Source organism: Euleptes europaea, chromosome 17 (assembly GCF_029931775.1).
Source record: "Euleptes europaea isolate rEulEur1 chromosome 17, rEulEur1.hap1, whole genome shotgun sequence".
Lineage (NCBI taxonomy): Eukaryota > Metazoa > Chordata > Lepidosauria > Squamata > Sphaerodactylidae > Euleptes > Euleptes europaea.
In genome coordinates this window covers 25326527-25349490 of record NC_079328.1, presented here as the reverse complement: position 1 = coordinate 25349490, position 22964 = coordinate 25326527, and the positions used below count along the sequence as shown (strand labels likewise).

Sequence of the window (22964 nt, the reverse complement as noted above, 5' to 3'; positions counted from 1 at the left end):
TCTGTTTCTTTGGCTCCTCTCTCCCCAGGTGCAAGTGGGAAGTACACCTCAGGACCAAAGAATTGTGGGATACATTTCCTGCACTCACTTGCAAGCGCTGGCAGGTACTGTGCCATATGGTACTGCTCGTTTGGGTCTTCGGGGTGGTGGTGTTACCTATGAGGCACCCTAGGCAATTGCGATGGATGGAGGGCGGCGACCAGTGGGGGTGATAGAAAACAGGGAGGGAAATGAAGTCAAAATTCAAACTTTGGCTCGTTTTTGAAGGGATGTGCATTGTGGAAACTGGCCATTTTTTCATAGAATCATAGAGTTGGAAGGGACCACCAGGGTCATCTAGTCCAACCCCCTGCACAATGCAGGAAATTCACCACTACCCCCCACACACACACCCAGTGACCCCTACTCCAAGCCCAGAAGATGGCCAAGATGCCCTCCCTCTCATGATCTGCCTCAAGGTCATAGAATCAGCATTGCTGACAGATGGCCATCTAGCCTCTGCTTAAAAACCTCCAGGGAAGGAGAGTTTACCACCTCCCGAGGAAGCCTGTTCCACCGAGGAACTGCTCTGTTAGAAAATTCTTCCTAATGTCTAGACTGAAACTCTTTTGATTTAATTTCAACCTGTTGTTTCTGGTCCAACCTTCTGGGGCTGTTATGAAGTATACTGTCTACAATCTAGCATTAAGAAGGCAAAGTTTTGGTTTCTGGAGTCTGAGGATGAGCAACGATGGAATTTGTTCAGTTGAGTGGAAAGAATGGGAGTTTGGGTGGCTTCCGTCCTTGACGTTTGCCCAGGGCCCCAGAATTACTAAGACTGCCCCATTGGTGTGTTTGCCCTTTTCGATTCCAGCTGCCTATTACAGAACAGAGATTTGTTTATTTATTTTATTTATTTATTTCATTTTTGTGATTGGTAGCCTGCCCTCCCCGGCCAAAGCCAGCCTCAGAGCGGGTAACCTCATTTAAAAATACAACGAAATATTAAAACAATAAGAGTAAACAGTAAATCCTAAATTTAAAACAGTAGCATCTCAATTTAAAAACCATCTCCAAGAATCCCGAGATGGCACCTCATTCCGAGATAGATGGCAGACTGCCCCCACAATATAATTTATAGTCTGAAGAGGAGGGGGGTAGGGAAGCCACCAGATCTGATACCCGCAGCTGCCCTCAACTATAGGCCTGGTGGAATAGCTTCATCTTACAGGCCCTGCGGAACCCTTTAAGGTCCCGCAGAGCCCTGATGTCATCATACATCATACACTAGGCTGGAGCCAGGGCCAAAAAGGTCCTGCATCCAGCCTGGTGGAATGCTCTGTCTGGTGACATCAGGGCCCTGCGGGACCTTAAGAAAAGGCCCTGGCTCTTGTCGAGGACAGCTGCATACTCTTAGGGCCAGGGACCACCAGTAAGTAATTATCAGATGATCGTAACGATAAAGGTACAGCCAGATCTTTCCAAAAATTACCTGCCTACCTGGCAGTACCATACAATTCTGTACTACATATGTTACAGACAGGGCTGGATTAACTACCAAGCTAAGTATTCTGTAGACTGAGCAAGGACTCAGAAAAAAAAAACTTCCTTTCCCTGGCTCCTTAAGCTCTAGATAGCTGGGATTTGGATAGCAGGTTTGCATCTCTCTTAGACATGTCAACATGATCACACTAGACCATTGTAATCTGCGCCATGTTTCTGGGTGTGTTGACTTGAGCATTTATGTTACCTGTCATTGTGCTCGTGGTTTGCCAAGCATCCCACCCCTCATCGGTGGTGTAGACGAGCGGGTTCTTTTCTCCAATGTTATCCTGTCCGTCATCAAGGCTGGGCAGAGAGTGTAAAGGAGCAGTGATCAAAGGGGGATGCTCTCCATGGTACTGAGGTTGCCGTAACTTCATACGTTCCAATTTTCAACTAGAAAATGTAGGAAGATGCCCAGTGTTCATCACATGCCGCTGCTTAGCAGAGCTGGGAAATATACAATATATCCTGGACACATCAGGAGATCCAGTGAGTTGGTCTGTTGAGGGCATGCACCAACATCTTAGACTCTGTATACAGCAGAGGCTGTATTCCCTATTTTGCTTCTCAGTTATGGGCACCAATTTGATTCTAGTCTCATGAACACATGAAGGTGCCTTATACTTAATCAGACCCTTGGTCCATCAAAGTCAATATTGTCTACTCAGACTGGCAGTGGCTCCCCAGGGTCTCAGGCAGAGGTCTTTCACATCACCTACTTGCCTGGTCCCTTTAACTGGAGATGCCGGGGATTGAACCTGGGACCATCTGCATGCCAAGCAGAGGCTCTACCACTGAGCCATGGCCCCTCCCCGATGTTATTGTGGCATGGGTCCAAGTAGCTAGATCAGCTGAGTCAAGGGAGGGGGCTGCTGGAAGGAAGTGTTTGTGGCAACTGCATTCATTTTCTTCTCCAGCAGTAATTCTGGGGCTAGTATAACCTCTAGGCTCTTAACTGAGTCAGCGAGCGTTAGCTGGATTCCGTCAAATGAAGGAAGCACACAATGTTCTTCAAGATCTATACCTTCCCAACCAGAACTACCTCTTTGTCAGGATTCAGTTGCAACTCATTCACTCTTAGCCATTTAACCACAGCATTACTGGGAAATTCGGATAAAGAAATACTGGACTGGGTGTCGTCAGCATATTGATGGCAGCCAGGTCTAAAGCCACATATGATTTCTCCTAATGGCGTTCAACAGAGATTGAATTGCATAGGGGACAGGATTGAGTCTTCTGAAATCCCAAAGGACATGCCCCATGATGACAACTGGTCTCCAGTTGCAACCCTCTGGGTCCAGTCATAAGGACGATTTCATCCGCGGCTGCCCTCAACTATAGCGGAAAAGCTTCTACCTCTGATCATATCAACAAGATGGCATGGCCCACAATGCCAAAGGCTGCTGATCAATCCAGTCAGAGCAACAAAGAGGCATACTCTTTGTCTACATTCAAACCGCAATCATCAACGAAAGCCACCAACGTTGTAAGCTGCTTCAAGCAGGATTCTGATGAGGTGGCATAGTAATCTCTTCAATACATAAATATATAAACATTGCCTCTGACCCGTAGCCTGGCCTGAAACCGGACTGAAAGGGTTCTGGAGCAGATAAATCCTTTAGGAAGACCTGGAGTTGTTCTGCAACTACTCTCTCTATTGTCAGAGCCAGCATGGTGTAGTGGTTAAGAGTGGTGGTTGGGACGGTGGACTCTAATCTGGAGAACCAGGTTTGATTCCCCACTCCTCCACATGAGCGGCAGGTGCTAATCTGGTGAAGCGGGTTGGTTTCCCCACTCCTACACTAAAATGCTTCTTGATTTGAGGTTGGAGACTGCTGGTGCATAGATTCCCAACAGGAAAGTGTGGGTCCGGCAAGCAATAATCCTCAGGTAAAATTCCCATACATAAACGACCAAAGAGTTTTACTGTATATTGCTGACCTTTCTACAGATTGCTGCCTTTATTATTGTAATATTTCACTGCTGTTGTTTGCTGCATAATTGTTGTGTTTATTTTCCTGCTGACTGCAGGTTTTAGGTTTAAAATTCTTAGCATAATAATTTTATGCTGTTTTAAAGTTCTGACTCACCTTGTGTGACATTTCTGTGACCAAAAGGTGAAGCATAGATCGTTGGAATAAAGAAAGGAGCATCCTTTTTTTTTTTTGATGGGCATCAGCTTTATTTTTTAATTTGTTCTAAAATTACCCTGTCTTCCTTCAGACTTCCTTCAGACTTTGGAAGGTCAGTATCTTCCATACTGGGCACTGGCTAGCTCCCCCAGTAAAAGTCTTGTCTCACATTTGGCCTCTTGTCCCAGGATACATAAACGTCACCTAAACCCTTTTCAGCTGTTAAAGGTTTGGCACCCAGACTATGTAAGGGGAGATTTCACCACCTGCAGTCGTCTCAATATGCGCAATTGCCATTTTGTACGCCTAGGGCAGTGTGCCTATTTTTCAGCATTGGTACACCCAATTAGAAATCCAGATTTTTTTATGGGTTCGGGCATCCTGAGACTGAAAAATACATTGGTTGCCCTTTTATGCAAAAGGACAGCCATGTGTATGAGGAGGCTCAAGGGTAGTACAATCTCCCCTTATGGGCAGGTTGAGCTCAAAAATCATAACACTTGAAAAGTGCTTTAGTTATACATGAATCTCAAATGCAAGAATTCTGCAGTAAGTTACTTGATGCTGATGCTCCTACCATGTTCAATCAACACGATTGTCCGCGGATGCATAAAGAGAGCCAACACCATTGCTGGGATAATCAAAGGGCCAACTTTATTTATCTTCTCAAGAGGGATCTGCAGTGTGCACAAGCCAAAACACCCCCAGAGCTAACTGCAGTGGGGGCAATTTTGGGGAAGCAGAAGAGTCAGGCCTCCTCTTTTTGTGCATCACTGTTCTTTTTTTTAATTTTAAATTTTATTTTATTAAGGATACAAAAGGTAAAAAAGGTAGGGAAAGGCAGGGTATTGGCAAAACATAGGGAAAAAAACATACATTCTTGCTCATACGAAAAATTAACCGAGCAGGCTACCTAAAGATTATTGTATCTCTCGAATTGGTTAACACCTTAATACGAATATACAAGTACAAATATAGGTTCATTCTAATAATAAACGTCATCATGTGTTTCTTATGACTGTTCAGGAAGTTTACTACTGTACTTCAAAAAACTAACTAGTAGTTATATAACGTTAGGTTTTTACTGTGGTTTCAAGTAGCCTCAAGATATCTATAGAAGAGTTTCCACTTTCCATTGTGCTGATCATGAGACATCTCTTCTGTTGTGTTCATCAAGTAGGTCATTTTGGCCATTATTGTATATTCCATCAGTTTATCTTTCCATTCTTCTATCCCTGGAAGAGATGGTTGTTTCCATCTCTTTGCAAAAACGATTCTGGCCGCAGTGGTGGCATACTTGAACAAATCCTTGAGTTGGGAGACCACCCTGGCTCGAGGCTCTGAGCCGTCACATGTGGTACAGCTCATGCTCCTCCTTGCCAAGCTTTCTTCAGTGCTCGAGGGAGATGTGCCATGTCCAGGCCCCCAAGCCGCGAGGTCTATAGGTCAAGGATAGCGGTACCCCTCAAGGAGTTCCTGTCCCAGGTCACTGTCAGGCACCGAGGCCGCAGGTCTGATCTGAGGGTTACCCCTTCATCTTTCAGACTGATGCCTCAGGGTGCTCATGGGAGTTGTACCATGAATCATGAAGCCACCTTTTCCTGCACTGCTCCCGCATACCACCTATCACTTTCAGATAGGGTTGCCAACCTCGAGGTAGTAGATGGAGATCTCCTGCTATTACAACTGATCTCCAGCCGATACTCTGTCTATTGTTGAGTCATTCAGCAGTTTGCAATTGTCTATTCCTGGGCAGATGGGGGCCTGATTTGGACTGGCCCCACGGCATACAAGGAGAAGGAACTTCTGGTTTGCCCACCCCATTATTTTTCCTGACCTGAAGTGGCCCTCTGTATCCCCCTCCTGTTGGGCAAACTTAAGTGTGGCCAGCAGGACCAACACTAGTACTGCATAAGGTTGCCAACTCTAAGTTGGAAAATTCCCAGAGATTTTGAGGGTGGAGTAGGGTTGCCAGCCTCCAGGTGGTGGCTGGAGATCTCCTGCTATTACAACTGATCTCCAGGTGACAGAGATCAGTCCGCCTGGAGAAAATGGCCGCTTTGGCAACTGGACTCTATGGCATGGAAGTCCCTCCCCTCTCCAAACCCCACCCTCCTCAGGCTCCGCCCCCAAAACTTCCCGCTGGTGGAGAAGAGGGACCTGGCAACCCTACTTTCAGAGTAGGGTAGGCGAAAAATACCCCCCAGCTTGTTGCCAATTGTGCCAGATGGGTAAAAAAAAATTATGTCCGCCCCCCAGATGGGCAACCAGCTTGCACCAGCTCTGAAACAGAGGGAGGGAGGGTGGGGGTCTCCTCTGTTTGCTTCCAAAGATGGAGGAACTTCCTGACCCAGACCCTTTAAGCCCCCTTTCCCTTGGGCCCAACCCTCTTCATATGTCAGGCCCGAGGATGAACGGAGACTGGTTTTCTGTTCTCACCACCGGCAGCCAAAACCCTCCCCTCCCGTCACTTCTTTGAAGGTGGGATGGGGCGGTCAAATCTTCAGAAAGAGTCTGGAGTGATATTGTTTCTTTATCAAGCCTACTTCAGCAAACAGGGCTGTCTTCTCTCACCCAATCTGGGTAACAGTTGATAATCCAAATATTAGTTAAATCTTATCTCAAGATAAACATCATGTCATCTAGTAAAGCTTTGGGATTAGATTATAAATTTAAAAGGGGTGGGTTTTTTTTAACATCCACAAGGGATGATGGAAAAATCACAGCACATAGAGACTCTTGGTATCAGATAAATTCACAACTTTGCCCTTTCTAGTTCCAACATAAACTGTCAGTAAAAGTTTAATTCTCTGTGTGAAAATATTTTTTTTTTCAAATAACACTTCTGCTCCTGCGTAGACTACTTTACACGGAACTGCAGTCAAAAAACAGAGCTGCTCTAGTCAAACTATATGCTTCTGATGCACACAATTCATAGAATCACAGAATCATAGAGTTGGAAGGGACCACCAGGGTCATCTAGTCCAACTCCCAGCACAAGGCAGGAAATTCACAACTACCTCCCCACCCCCACACCCCCAATGATCCCTACTCCATGCCCAGAAGGTGGCCAAGATGCCCTCCCTCTCATGATCTCCCCAAGGTCATAGAATCAGCATTGCTGACAGATGGCCATCTAGCCTCTGCTTGAAAACCTCTAGGGATGGAGAGCTCACCACCTCCCGAGGAAGCCTGTTCTACTGAGGAACCGCTCTAATTGTTAGAAAATTGTTCCTAATGTCTAGAAGGAAATCTTTTTGATTTAATTTCAACCCGTTGGTTCTGGTCCGACCTTCTGGGGCAACAGAAAACAACTTGGCACCATCCTGACAGCCCTTCAAATACTTGAAGATGGTTATCATATCATGAACACTAATGGTAAAAGCAGATGGTGACCAAGATCACGCAACTCGTTCTGTTCATAAAATTTAAATTGCAGGCTTGGGCAACCTCAATTTGCCTCGGGAGGTAACCGAGAAGGGAGAACCAGTTTAATCTTTCAACTTCCACTCGGTTTCACTAATCAAAGCAGGTTTCCTGCTTCATTTTTAGCATTTTAGGGACGGGTTTTTAAAGGACACATCTTTTCTTCCTTTAAAATGCTTATAATAGATTGGGGGGAGATGGTTTTGAGTAGTGAAACCGAGCAGAGGCCAAAATGGTTAAACCAGCTCATCCTTCCCTGCACGGCCCCAAGTCAAACAGAGGTTGCCTAAACCTACAATGTGCACTTGATAAGATGGTCAGAGCTGTGGACTCTGATCTGGAGAGCCGGGTTTGATTCCCCATTCCTCCACATGAGTGGCGGAGAATAAGCTGGTTAACTAGACTTGTTTCCCCACTCCTACACATGAAGCCAGCTGGGTGACCTTGGGCTAGTCACACTCTGTCAGCCCCACCTACCTCACAAGGTGTCTTTTGTGGGGAGGGGAAGGGAAGGTGATTGTAAGCCGGTTTGATTCTTCCTTAAGTGGTAGAGAAAGTCAGAATATAAAAACCAACTTCTTCTTCTTTTTAGTCATTGTCTTCCTATCTCTGATCAAAGTAGCAGTCTACGTTTAATAGGAAACTGAGCATGGAAGTGAAAGGCAGCTAAACCCCACCTTCTCCCGGTATTCATGTAACATATTTTTAACCCACACTCTCAACTAAAACTATATGGACTGCGGCCACAGTGCTGGGGATGGAGTCCTTTAACTCTCCCCCTCCCCTGCACCATTTTCCAAGCCACTCCCCAGTTCCTTTTTACCCTGGTAGGGGGGAAATGCCACCCTTATTTTTCTTGCTCGTGCTAAAAGCTAGAGGGCGAGAAGTTTCAAAGGGGAAATGGTACACAGTGGGAAGCATTAAAATGGCCCAAATGCATCATCCCCCCATTAGTAGGGTTGCCAGGTCCTACCTCTCCTCGGCGGGAGACTTTTAAGGCACAGCTCGGGATCGCGCAGCAACATGTGCCAATGCACATGCGCGTCACTTCCGTTTTACAACCAGAAGTCCCACTTCGCGAGAGGCCTTATGCCATTCAAACTCTTTACAACCGGAAGTGATCTGCAGCGGCATGTACGCACGTGCACGATTGCCCGCCGACCGTCAGCTGGTTGGCAGGCAAAGGGGCAAATTGCCGGGGGTTTGCCCGCCATTACCGGGCACCTGGCAACCCTACCCATTAGGTTAAATTACACCTCTAATCACAGATGCCCATGTCTTCTGTAGTTTGGACATGGTTGAACCAGTTCAAGATAGCCCCCCTCCAGGGTCCTTCAATCCAAATCTGCTCTTTGCTATACATAGGGTTGCCAACTCTGGGTTGGAATATACCTGGAGATTTTGGGGGCGGGCCTGATGAGGGCGGGGTTTGGAGAGGGGAGGTACTTCAATGCCATAGAGACAAATTGCTAAAGCGGCCATTTTCTCCAGGGGAACTGATCTCTGCCACCTGGAGATCAGTATTAACAGTGGGGGATCTCCAGCCACCACCTGGAGGATGGCAACTTTAGCTGTACATGGCTTTATCCATGGCATAGATTCTACTGTGGTTTTGCTGCATTGCAAGCACATCTCCTAGAGAGTTGCAACTCATGCATTCATGACTTCACCCTTTCTCTGGTGCTTGTGCAGTTCCTTTATATCATCCGCTTTCTTTAGCAAGACTTTGTTGAATCCACTTTCAGGTCTGAACAACGGCAAAAATGAATCTCCTCTTGCTCACCAGAATGTCTCCCTTTAAGGCTACAAAGTTCCTTGCCTGTTTGTCCGTCGTAGGGTTGCTCTGTATTTCCATTCTTATCTGTCACGCTCTGTTCAAATGCAAGAGCTTACATTTAAGAGCTTAGATGTCCTGCAATAAATCTCTTCTCGTTTATGGAACAAAATAGAAAAACCTGAAGGTTCCTAACAGCCGTGTTTCTTTGGCTCTGCTAAATTACTGGATCCAAAACATTTCTCGTGTTTAAAAAGAGAGATGGAGAGTGACGGCAGAAAAGGGGGAAATTCAGCCACATAAAAGGTACAAGAGGGTCTGGGATCTGTTTTTCAAAGAAAGCATATCTGAAATTGTTGTGGAAAGAGCAGATTGTTTATTGCCCGAGGGAAGTCCGGCTCTGATCCGAGAACAAAAACACGTTAGTACAAAAAGTTCTTGGATATAATATTGCTCCACCAACCCCCAACCACCTGAGGACTTTCTGCTCTTAACTGCATAATGAGGCAAAGTGAGTCGGCGAACCCTGGGAGTAGATTGGAAGGGGCAGGCATCTCCACCTTCTCTACCACTTTCACTGGGGTTGCCAGCCTCCAGGTACTAGCTGGAGATTTCCCGCTATTACAGCTGACCTCCAGCCGATAGAGATCAGTTCGCCTGGAGAAAATGGCCGCTTTGGCAATTGGTCTCTATGGCACTGAAGTCCCTCCCCTCCCTAAACCCCACCCTCCTCAGCCTCCATCCCAAAAACCTCCCACTTGGGGCAAAGAGGGACCTGGCAACCCTAACTTTCACCCTTACACCTGTTGGCGTCATTTGCCTCAGCTCTTACTCCCCCACCCACAGGAGCCAGAGAAGCTAACATGCTTTGGGTCTTCAGAGCGCTCCCCTCAAGCATCTTGAAACATAGCATAGCGATACACATATGTGCCCTAAGGCTTCCCAAATTCTCATGAGACTACAATTCCCAAGAGGTTTGGGGGCAAACTATGTTCATTAATCTGATATGAATACAATGTACTTAGATCTAGTCTCTGAGTTTTAGGGCCAGGAATGCTTCTTGACAAGCATGAGCAGCATTCTCTCAAGGCCTGTAGGCTTCTTCAACTGTCCCAGGACCAAACATAGGGTTGCCAACCTCCAGGTAGTAGTGGAGATCTGCTATTACAACTGATCTCCAGCCAATAGAGTTCAGTTCACCTGGAGAAAATGGCCACTTCGGCAGTTGGACTCTATGGCATTGAAGTCCCTCCCCTCCCCAAACCCCACCCTCATCAGGCTCCGCCCCAAAAATCTCCAGGTATTTCCCAACCTGAAGCTGGCAACCCTAACCAAACATGATGGGTCTTAACGTCAGTGGCTTTGGACAAATCCATGGAAGATAGGTCACAAGAACATAAGAAGAGCCCTGCTGAATCAGAGCAGTAGGTCATCTAGTCCAGCATCCTGTTTCACTCAGTGCCCTCATATAGATTCTAGGAACATCATCTCTGGACCAACCAATGTCAGCCGTACTATCTCAGGTTCATACTCCTGCTCATCTTCTAATGTGATTTATGCCATCACATGCCAGCAATGCCCTTCCACAATCTACATTGGACAAACAGGTCAGTCTCTTAGACAAAGATTACAGTAAATGGACATAAGTCTGACATCAGAAACCACAATATTCAAAAACCAGTGGGACAACATTTCAACCTTCCAGGACATTCTGTTGCAGATTTAACAGTAGCAGTTCTCTTACAAAGGAATTTCAAAGGGAGAAACTGGAAAGAGAAACTGCTGAATTACAGTTGATATTCAAACTAAAGTCAATGCATTTACCTGAGCTGAATAAAGACCTTGCATTCATGGCTCATTACCAATGCTGATTTCTCCACACCCATCTCTCCCCTGGACATCACAGACTCTTCTGCATACCACACCTAATCCCATCACACCTGCTATTCACATTTACATACTGTTCACACTGACATACTAATGCTTGTCTGAATTCACTCTCCTCTACTTAAAGACAGATGGATTCACATTCTAGCTGTATCTGAAGAAGTGAGCTGTGGCTCACGAAAGCCCATACCCTACCAGAAAATATTTTTGTTAGTCTTTAAGGAGCTACTGGACTCTTGCCCTTTTCTACTACTGCAGACAGACTAACACGGCTACCCACTGTGAATTATCTACATGGGCCAGCTGAGAGCCAGCGTGGTGTAGTGGCTAAGAGTGGTGGTTTGGAGCGGTGGACTCTGATCTGGAGAACCGGGTTTGATTCCCCACTCCTACACATGAACGGCGGACGCTAATCTGGTGAACTGGATTTGTTTCCCCACTCCTACACATGAAGCCTGCTGGGTGACCTTGGGCTAGTCACAGTTCTCTTCAAGCTCTCTCAGCCCCACCTACCTCACAGGGTGTTTGTTGTGGGGAGGGGAAGGGAAGGTGATTGTAAGCTGGTTTGAGTCTTCCTTAAGTGGTAGAGAAAGTTGGCATATAAAAACCAACTCTTCTTCCTCTTCCTCCTCCTCCACCTCTGCCAAAATTAGGAATGGAAGTTCTGTGCTGGAAAGCAGAAGCCGGGTTGAGTGCAACACCAGAGTTAATCATTTTAATTGGGGGGAGGGGTTTACCCCTAGGGTTGCCAACTTTGAGTTGAGCAGTTCTTGGAGATTTGGGGGCAGGCCCTGGGAAGGGTGGAATTTGGGAAGGGGAGGGAGCTGAGCAAGGATGGGATGCCATAGACATAGAAGCTGCCATTTTCTCCAGGGGAATTTATCTCAGTAGTTGGCAGATCAGTTGCCATTCCGGGAGGAATCCAAGCCCCACCTGGAGGCTGGCAACCTTGTTTGTGTACTTAATTACATATCCTTCATGGTGCGAAGACTTCAATGCAGTCTTCACACCGACTGCTTTTAATTTGCTATCTGAGTTGTCTGCATGAATTTTAAAAAATCTTTTATGAGCAGCACCCCCCATGCTTTGCTAAACAGATAAAGGTACAGGAGGAGGCGTTTGAAGTGCTTCCCCCCCCCCTTCAATGACGGCTGCATTTGCGAAAGCAAATAAGTTGTTTAAAATAAACACCGAGGAAATCAGAAGATGTAGTGGTTGGTTACCCTCAGACCTGAGGCGAACCTTCTTTGTCTCTCATGTTTGTAACTCTACCCTTCCTTTGCTGGGTTCAGGGTGGCACGCATAGGCTGCCCTCCCGTTTATCCTCATAACAACCCTGCGAGGTAGGTTAAATGAAAGCTAGCTCCTGATCCAAGTACACCTTTGGTTGAACCCAGGTCCAAGTTTGGCTGGCTCAACACTAGATCACATGATTCTCCGTCAACATTCGGAGTAATTAGAGCATTCAAGATGGAGAGCGGATGGCTCGGATAATAACATCTTTGCTACTTAGTTTTCGAAATGCAGTGTCAAAAAAAATGTTAAGTGACTTGCCATAAATAAATACTACTACACAGTAGTCTAGACTATACTAAACTATAAAATAATATTGGTTCTTGTAGGTTATCCGGGCTGTGTAACCGTGGTCTTGGAATTTTCTTTCCTGACGTTTCGCCAGCAACTGTGGCAGGCATCTTCAGAGTAGTAACACTGAAGGACAGTGTCTCTCAGTGTCAAGGGTGTAGGAAGAGTAATATATAGTCAGAAAGGGGTTGGGTTTGAGCTGAGTATTGTCCTGCAAAAGTATTGTCCTGTAAGTATCAAGATAATGTGCTAATGAGGGTATGGTATGTTAATATGGAACCATTGTATCCTGAAGTGATCTGTTAATGTGTGTAATCCCAAGCTAATCTGTATGGCTATTGTTGAATGTTGTCTTTGTCTGGAGGTTTTTCAGGGCAGGAAGCCGAGCCTTATTCATTCTTAAACTCTCCTCTTTTCTGTTAAAGTTGTGCTGATGTTTATGAATTTCAATGGCTTCTCTGTGCAATCTGACAAAATAGTTGGTAGAATTGTCCAGTCTTTCAGTGTCTTGGAATAAGACCCTGTGTCCTGTTTGTGTCAGTCCATGTTCAGCCACTGCTGATTTCTCAGGTTGGCCAAGTCTGCAGTATCTTTCATGTTCTTTTATCCTTGTTTGTATGCTGCGTTTTGTGGTCCCGATGTAAACTTCTCCACAGCTGCAAGGTATACGATATACTCCTGCAGAGGTGAGGGGGTCTCTTTTGTCTTTTGCTGATCGTAGCAATTTCCTTTTCAAATGGTGCTGATTCTAATGCTGTCTTTTCAAAATATTCCATGTAAAAGTTTGCTATTACTGCACCTTACAAACCTACAGTCTGGTTCAGGTTCGTAGATGATACATTTACCATTTGGAGCCATGGTGAAGAAAAATTAATGGACTTTCTAAACCATCTTAATAATATCCATCCAAACATTCAGTTTACCATGGAAAAGGAAATTGAGTGTAAACTCCCATTTCTTGATACCCTTGTCATCCGTAAAACAAACCTTCAGTTAGGTCACAAGGTCTACCGGAAACCAACTCACACAGATCGCTACTTACACAAAAACTCCAACCACCACCCCCGACAGAAAAGAGGAATAATCAAAACATTAATGGACCGTGCAAGACGGATCTGTGAACCACAGTTTCTCAAGGAAGAAACTAACCATCTAAATCACGCACTGCTAGCAAACGGCTACTCCAAGAATGAAATCAGAAGGGCCATTAAACCAAACAAAAATCAGAAAACTCAAGAAAAACAGTCTCCCATAGGAAAGGTATTCTTGCCATTTATTAAAGGAGTCACTGATAGGATGGAGAAACTTTTGAAAAAACATAACCTACAAACAGTGTTTAAACCCACCAAGAAAATACAACAAATGCTACGATCAGCAAAAGACAAAAGAGACCCCCTCACCTCTGCAGGAGTATATCGTATACCTTGCAGCTGTGGAGAAGTTTACATCGGGACCACAAAACGCAGCATACAAACAAGGATAAAAGAACATGAAAGATACTGCAGACTTGGCCAACCTGAGAAATCAGCAGTGGCTGAACATGGACTGACACAAACAGGACACAGGGTCTTATTCCAAGACACTGAAAGACTGGACAATTCTACCAACTATTTTGTCAGATTGCACAGAGAAGCCATTGAAATTCATAAACATCAGCACAACTTTAACAGAAAAGAGGAGAGTTTAAGAATGAATAAGGCTCGGCTTCCTGCCCTGAAAAACCTCCAGACAAAGACAACATTCAACAATAGCCATACAGATTAGCTTGGGATTACACACATTAACAGATCACTTCAGGATACAATGGTTCCATATTAACATACCATACCCTCATTAGCACATTATCTTGATACTTACAGGACAATACTTTTGCAGGACAATACTCAGCTCAAACCCAACCCCTTTCTGACTATATATTACTCTTCCTACACCCTTGACACTGAGAGACACTGTCCTTCAGTGTTACTACTCTGAAGATGCCTGCCACAGTTGCTGGCGAAACGTCAGGAAAGAAAATTCCAAGACCACGGTTACACAGCCCGGATAACCTACAAGAACCAATGAACTCTGACCGTGAAAGCCTTCGACAATATTATAAAATAATATTTTAACACCAGTTTTGTTGAAGTGCCAATAAAATAAATATATGTTTAATATTATCGACCATTTACTTTTTATTCCCGTGAGTGGTTGTCGTAGGGGCCCCAGCACACTGGCTTGCCCTGGGGCCCATAATGCTGTTAAGACAGCCCTGGGGCGGGGGGGAAGAAAAACATGAATGCAACTCTCTTTAGTTGGAGTAGTAGGCGAAGGAGGGCAAATTATCTGTGAAAACAACGAGCTCTTGGAGGACTTCTCAACCTCCTGTGGGAAATATTCACTGACTCCTCGGAGAAAGGAAAGCATTGAAAGCTGCATGAGTCACAATTGCCCTGGCAGTCCGAGAGAAGCGGAGGCTATTGTAGTCAAGAGCTGACCACTCCAGAGGTTTCTCCCCAGCGAACCTCTCCAAGATTTGGGAGCTCCCATTTCAAGGCTGATGGTCTAGAGACGCCCCTCTCTTCAAGTAAAGCTGTAAGCACCAGACAGAAAGAGACCCCAGCGGGCAGGTGGTCTAGCTGTTCAGCAGAGACCCCAGCCCAGGCAATGCAAAAGCAGCTTGGTCTTCAATCAGTAGGCAATTAGAACAGTAGGGTTCCCAGGTGCCTCTTTGCCATTGGCGGGAGATTTTGGGGGCGGAGCCTGAGGAGGGCAGGGTTTGAGAAGGGGAGGGACTTCAATGCCATAGAGTCCAATTGCCGAAGCGGCCATTTTCTCCAGGCGAACTGATCTCTGTCGCCTGGAGATCAGTTGCAATCGCAGGAGATCTCCAGCCACCACCTAGAGTTGGCAACCCTATATAGTACTGGTGTTGGCTACACTTAAGTGTGCCCAACAGGAGGGGGATACAGAGGGCCACTTCAGGTGAGGAAAAATGATGGAGTGGGCAAATCAGAAGCCCCTTCTCCTTGCGTGTCGTGGGGCCAGTCCAAATCAGGCCCCCATCTTCCCAGGAATAGACAACTGCAAACTGCTGAATGACTCAACAGTATACAGAAGGCAGTTCAGAAGGAGTTAATGAAAATGCACGTGGAGGCTGTTCTTGCAGATTGGAGAGAAAGATTTTCAAGCAGCCCCAAATTATCCTTGAAGGCAGACAACTGGATGGCGTGAATGATGATCTGAGAAAGTAAGGCATGGATATTTACAGCCCGTGAGGCAGACGGTTATGTCAGGCCATAAATCAAACTCTGCAACTGAGGGACAGCCACCCCGATGATGCAAGCCAGGCTGAGCGCACAGGCCTTGGTGGGTTGCTGTTGAGCCTGACTTGACAGGCAAATGTTGTGTCCAGTGAATTGTTCATTTTCTTCTTCTGGAAAGCCATCGACATCATCAAGAGCTAGTGCTTGATTTGCATTCAGAACTGAATAACTGGAGGAGGAGGAGGAGGAGGAGAAGGAGAAGGAGAAGAAGGAGAAGAAGAAGAAGAAGAAGAAGAAGAAGAAGAAGAATTGGTAAAGAGCAGGCAAACTGTTTGCAGAACATCATCTCTCATAGTCCATAAACTAGATTACCTGGTTGCCTTTCATGGCAACCTCCTGCCTGCTCTGGCCCTTGTACTTGCTGCATAAAGAAGAAGAGGAAGAGGAGGAGTTGGTTTTTATATGCTGACTTTCTCTACCACTTAAGGAAGAATCAAACTGGCTTACAATCACCTTCCCTTCCCCTCCCAACAGACACCCTGGGAGGTAGGTGGGGCTGAGAGAGCTCTAAGAGAGCTGTGACTACCTAAGGTCACCCAGCTGGCTTCATGTATAGGAGTGGGGAAACCAACCCGCTTCTCCAGCTCAGAGTCCACCGCTCCAAACCACCACTCTTAACCACCACACCAGCTCTCACTCTTACTCCCCTTCCCTCCATCCTTCCTTTCTTTATTTTTTCCTTCCTTTCTAATATTTATACCACACTTTTCTCTCAATCAACAGGAAGCAAAGTGCCTTACATAAAAAAACAAATACAAATATTGACCCCAAAAAAATACTGATGAAAGGAAGCAAGCCACAGTATTCACTCAGGCTACCGAAAGCACAACAAAAGAGCTTTGCTTTACAGAACCTCTAATACCCAGGCAGGGTCGGGACCTTCCTCATATACTTGAGAAATAGGCCTGCCATATTCCTGGGTGGTGGAAGGCAGGCTCCTACCTTTGGGCTACAGGCCTAGCCATGCTAGGGCTGCCAACCTCCAGGTGGTGCTGCTGAAAAAAACAGTACTATGACCTTAATGAAAAATACACCTGTAAGATATAAGAATGACTCAAAGGTGCTGAATGCTAAACATTTACTTATAAAGACAAAAATGAGCACATAAGCAACCTATCCATCTACCTAACAACAATGTTGTATGTTATAGGTGTGGCAATCCCATATGAATGTTTTGTATATGTTTTATATTCGTGACACAATGTTGTTAGGTAGATGGATAGGTTGCTTATGTGCTCATTTTTGTCTTTATAAGTAAATGTTTAGCATTCAGCACCTTTGAGTCATTCTTATATTTTACAGGTGCATTTTTCATCAACCTCCAGGTAGTGGCTAGAGACCTCCCGCTATTACAACTGATCTCCAGGAGACAGTGATCGGTTTAGCTGGAGAAAATGGCTGCTTTGGAAGGAGGACTCTATGGCAGTATACCCCACTGAAGTCCCTCCCCACCCAAAACCCCACCCTGCTCAGGCTCCACCCCCAAAAACTGCAGGTGGTTACCAGCCCAGAGCTGGCAACCCTAAGCCAGGCCTCTTCGCTCCATCAGGAGCAAGGAGAAGGGAGCGACATTGTGATGGTGCTTTTGGTTTGTACCCAGGGGAAAAAAACCATAGAGATGAGCGAACTCCTTAGAGCATTGACATCACTGCCGGCTACAAACCCCCACCACCACCCCTTGCTCCCACCCCACCCCTTGTTGTTGAGGGCAACTGTCCTAGCTGCTGTGTTCGGTACCAATTGTAGCTTGCCTGTTGCCTTCAAGTAGCAGTAGTCCAGACTCGAGGTTACCATAGCATGGATTAGCATGGCTGAGTCCCAAAAAGGGGACAATATTTGTACCATATGAAGGTGGTCGAAGGCCCATTTCGTCCCCTGGTTTGCCTGGTTTCCCAGCAAAAGGGCTGGATCCAGCAGTACTCCAAGCTTTTAACCATGCTAGGTGCGTAGCTCAACTCCCTCCAGAATCTCAGGTTTCCCAGCCAGCATCTCTGTCATATCAGGATTAATGTTTGCAAGCTGAACATTTTTATTCTTTTGCTCAAAAGCTCTCCCTTACCTTGAGCCGATGACCGATTCCAGCCTTCATGCATAACATTTTCTGTATATGTTTGCATCTCAACTGGTTCCAGCTCTGCATGCCTTGGCAGATGCCATAAATATTCTAATGAGTCTAGGGCTTTCTCTAAATTTAGAAAAAGGACAAGCACAGGGGGACACAGCAGAGGTCTGTAAATCTGTGGATAACTTGGAGAAAGTGCGGTGGAGAGAGATTTTTTTCTTCCTCTTTCCTAATAATCGAAATTAGGGGCACCCTGTGAAACAGCAGTAGACTCCAGGAGAGGCAACAGAAAATAATTGACTTCACACAACCCACAATGAATTTTGTGGAAGTCACCCTGTCTCTGCATGCTGTGGTCCTGCCCATTCAATGAGCTTCATGATCAAGTGGGACCTGTGCTTGTGTCTCCTTCTAGCACCTTAACCACGGCATCACACTGGCTAACCATAGGTGGGTTCTTAGCAGCTAATATGTTGAGAACCAGTGTGGTGTAGTGGTTAAGAGCGGTGGACTCTAATCTGGAGATCCAGGTTTGATTCCCCACTCCTCCACATGAGCAGTGGACTCTAATCTGGTGAACCGAATTTAATTCCCACTCCTCCACCTGCAGCCTGCTGGGGGACCTTGGGCTAGTCACAGTTCTCTCAAAACTCTCTCAGCCCCTCCTACCTCACAAGGGTCATTTATGCATGGCTGTTTCCTCACGGTCGCCCCACCAACTACTTCGGGGATTTGCTTTGATTATTCATGCATTTTCCGACCGTCACAGGTCGTCTTGTTCTCCCTGCACGTTTCTGCACATTTTGCCTGCGTTTTCTGGAACCGTGTTTAGCCGAGCTTTCTGGATGCTGGCTAAACACGAATCCAGAAAACGCTGGCAAAATGCGCAGAAATGTGCAGGAAGAGCCAGGCGACCTCTGACAGCCCGAAAAAGCAAGCATAATCAAAGCAAAGCCCCAAATTAGTCAGTGGGGTGACCTCAAGGAAACAGCCATGCATGAATGGCCATGGTGTCTGTTGTGGGGAGAGGAAGGGAAGGCGATGGTAAGCCATCTGGGCCTCTTTTTGGTAAAGAAAAGCAGGGTATAAAAACCAACTCTTCTTCTTCAAGCCAGTGTGACATTCTAGTTAGTTTTGGACTAGGACCTAAGAGACATAGATTCAAATGGGGGGGGGGGATTGGCCAGTATCCCTGCTGCGAACATTGGAAATGCAGAGGATGGTGACATCACTTTTTGAGAAATGAATATGAAGGATTTAGCTTTATGAAGTGGAACTGATGAAGAGAGCCGAAATGGGGTAACTCGAGAAAACCGTCTTCATACATGTGGAATGTCTTCCTTCTCCTGGAACTTCTCATGGCAGATCATGCATACCTGTTGAATATGGAAATGGGACTATTCAATTATTGAGTCCATATATAAAGTGTTAGAATTTTGCTGAGGGTCTTTGGCGTGTATATAACTTCTGTATCTTATAATGCACTTTTCACATGATATGTAGTTGTGGGATGAGGCAACGGGTGAACCGATGTCCATTGTGGGTGCCACTGAGTTTAATGCCGGCTTACAGCACCCACCGGAGCTGCTCTGCTGGGCCAATTCCAGGGCCGTTTTCACTTCCCAGGCTCCTCCTGGGTTCAAATCTCCACTTAGTCACGAAATGCACTGGATGGACTTTACGCCACTCTCTCTCTCTCTCTCTCTGCCCATCTCACGAGGTTGTTGTGAGGGGAAAGTATAGGAAGGGGGAAAGGGTGGAATAAAAATGTCACTTGGTACTGGTGTGTCTGAATACAGGTGGGTGGAGGGAGAGCTACCACATTTGTACCCCCATTGTGGATTTCCCAACAGCATCTACCTGGCCAGTGTTGCAGGCAGAGTGCTGGCCCTTTGGGTTTGGTATAACCTAACAAGGTTCTTATATTCTTACGAGCTTTGCACATGAGTAGGTGTGTTCTTGGCCCATGTCCCTCCGCAGGCGTGGGTTCGCTTTATATCCTTATGGATTCAGTTCCCCCATCAGTAAAATGGGGACAATCGTGCCTTGCATGGTTGCTGGGAAGACTAAAGGGGCTGTGTTTGTTTTTTGCCGAAGCTCTGTGGCTGGAACGGAAGAATGTTTTCCACAGTGGGCAGTCTTGCAGGTGTTCTTGACTGCAGGGTTTTCTGAAGAAAAGGCCAGGAGCTCAAAAGACCAGAGCTGAGAATCCCAACAGGAGCACAGAGAAAAATGGGTGGCTCATCATTAGCAAGGAAACCTGACCTCATCTCCACCCCAGTGTGGGTCCCAGTGATGGTTCTTGGCTTCCATGGAAGCTTCTCCACTTGGCCTGTTCCGTGATCCACAAGCAAGCCTCAGCTTCCAATTTAACTTTTACAAATTGTGTCTTTGATTCCAGCCTTAGCTGGTTTTGTGCCAGCCCTCGTTGCCCACGGCTAGTTTGGATTTCATTTAAAAAACAACAACATTGGCTCTATGCATCAGATCAAAGTTCAAATGGGGTGACAGGGGAAAGGTGTTTGTTTGTTTTTAATGCGATTGCTGATGCACCTTTCCAAAACTGATGCTTGCAGGGGAAATTCAGATAGGGTAGGAGTAAAATACTCAATGAAGCAGGAGGACCCCAATTCAGTTCTGTCTTTTGCCTAGGGTTGCCAGCTCCAGGTTGGGAAATACCTGGATATTTCAGGGGTGGAACCTGAAGAGGGTGAGATTTGGGGAGGGGAGGGACTTCAACGGGGCATAATGCCATAGAGTCCACCTTCTAAAGCGGCCATTTTCCCCAGGGGAACTGATCTCTGGGGAACTGATTTCTGTCACCTGGAGATCAGTTGTAATAGCTGGAGATCTCCAGCCACCATCTGGACACCTGGACACCTGAAGCCGCCTTCTACTGAATCAGACCCTTGGTCCAGCAAAGTCAGTATTGTCCACTCAGACCAGCAGTAGCTCTCCGGGGTCTCAGGCAGAGGTCTTTCACATCACCTACCTGCCTAGTCCCTTTAACTGGAGATGCCGGGGATTGAACCTGGGACCTTCTGCATGCCAAGCAGAGACTCTACCACTGAGCCACAGCCCCTCCCCTGGGAGGTTGCCATGATGGCCCAGGGAACCAAGGATGACTGCTGCTGGGAAACTGGGGCAAGGAAACAGTGGGGAAACCTGCCGTGTAGAAGCAGCAAGGAAACCACACAAGCATGTCCCCATCTGGAAACTTCCTCTGTAACTGAAGGCCTTGGGAGGCTTGGACTAGGGGCCTGTCTGATCATTCGTTCAGTGTTAGCAACCCTGATATTCCACTCAACATAACTCTTCCTCCCCCGCCCCCTTTTTTTGTTTGTGATTTTGGTTATAAATGTTGGTGTGAAATTTCCATTTTATAGTATCTAAAGAAGGGAGGTCTGACTCACAAAAGCTGATACTGATGTGTGGGGCAGCGCACTTGGAGAAATAACTCCCATCCCAGCATGGTTTTTGCATAGGAAAACAGCTTGAGAGCTGGTTTCAGTTCCCTGGAGAAAATAAACGTGGTTAGTCTTAAAGGTGCTGTTTGATTTCTGTTTTGCGTTGCATTTATTTTTAGGGTCGGGCACTCTAAGATATGATCATTCCAAATGTTATGAACCTTGAAATGTTTCAGCATGGTTTCTTTCCCCCTCTCCCCATTTTGTTTGTTACTACCTACAGGAGACACTACTGTTCGGTGTGAACAACTGGATCTGCTTCAGGATTGGCTGTCTGATTTCAGAAAATCTACCTCCTCCTCCAGCACAGCCAATCCAGAGGAGCTGGTGGCATTTGATGTACTCTGCGGGGATCTGAACTTCGACAATTGCTCATCAGGTGAGATGAGGTCCTTCCTTTCCTATTATCCCCTCTTCGCCAAGAAATCCTTTTCTAAATTGACATCATCAGGTTGTGGTACCTTCGTAGGATTGTTATTTCCAGTTTGGAAAATTTCTGAAGATTTGGAGGCGATGCCTGGGGAGGCTGGTGTTTGGAGAGAGGAGGGAGCCCAGCAGGGATGAGATTCCACAGAGTCCACCCTCTAGTGCTGCCATTTCCTCCAGTGTAACTGATCCCTGTGGTGTGGAGGTCAGTTGTAATTTTGGGAGGACTCCAGGTCCGCACCTAGAGGCTGGCAACCCAACTTCCCTTTTGTTTTCCTAACCTCTCAGATGGTGGTGTCAAGTGCCGTCAAGTCACAGCTGACTTATGGCAACCCTGTGAGGTTTTCAAGGCAAGATAACGTTCAGAGGTGGGTGGTTTGCCATTGCCTGCCTCCATGTGGGCCGAGAGAGTTCTGAGAGAACTGGGAGCCAGCGTGGTGTAGTGGTTAAGAGCAGTGGTTAGGAGTGGTGGACTCTAATCTGGAGAACCGGGTTTGATTCCCCACTCCTCCACATGAGCGGCGGAGGCTAATCTGGAGAACCAGGTTGGTTTCCCCACTCCTCCACACGAAAGCCAGCTGGGTGACCTTGGGCAAGTCATGCTCTCTTAGCCACACCAACCTCACAGGGTGTCTGTTGGGGGGAAGGGAAGAGAAAGTGATTGTAAGCTAGTTTGATTCTTCCTTAATTGGTAGGAAAAGTCTGCATATTAAAAAAATAAAACCAACTGTGACTGGCCCAAGGTCACCCAGCTGGCTTCATGTGGAGGAGTGGGGAAACCAACCCAGTTCTCCAGATTAGCGTCCACCACTCTTAACCACTACACCACACTGGCTCTCTAGCCTCTCAGATGGCCAGAATTCAATATGCACGATCCTCAAAGCTCTTATTGTTAGCAGCACCAGCATGGATGACAAAGACCCATTTTTCTGCCATGTCCTTGGTTACATGATTTTATTGTTCTGTTAAAATACCCTGTTTCATTATTGCTGCTTTTATTCAGCAGTATTATCTATAGTTAGATTGGATTAGATCTTCACTGCCTGGGTTATTGCATTTTTGTTTTGTAACTGGTAGGCAGCTTCGACGTTTGTTTGAGAAACGCAGGGACGTGCATTTCTTAAATCGATATGTTAAATAACTACCCGAAAGCAAATGTAGACACTGCGCTATATAGAAGCAGGGCCGAGAGAGGTGATTGAATCAGTCACCTTCGCATGCTATTATTTTAAACTGTAGAACAGTTGGGATTGTTCTCTTTTCTTTTAAAAAAAGAGACACAAACGTATTACTTTTGTTGCCTTGACAGTAGACAGTGACAAATGATATCATTAGCACCCTTTGTGCCCACTCATGGGATTCCCCAGGGAGAAATGA

The 22964-nt window shown here is 46.2% G+C and overlaps 1 protein-coding gene across 1 annotated transcript in view; it reads left to right on the top strand.

Annotated features, from left to right (window-relative positions):
• SMPD3 (sphingomyelin phosphodiesterase 3) overlaps positions 1-22964 on the top strand; it is a 57586-nt gene that overhangs the window by 17559 nt on the left and 17063 nt on the right. The window contains exons 2-3 of the mRNA XM_056862620.1: positions 29-104; positions 21385-21540. Of these exons, the coding sequence (XP_056718598.1) occupies positions 29-104; positions 21385-21540 (232 nt within the window). The remainder of the gene's footprint in view (positions 1-28; positions 105-21384; positions 21541-22964) is intronic.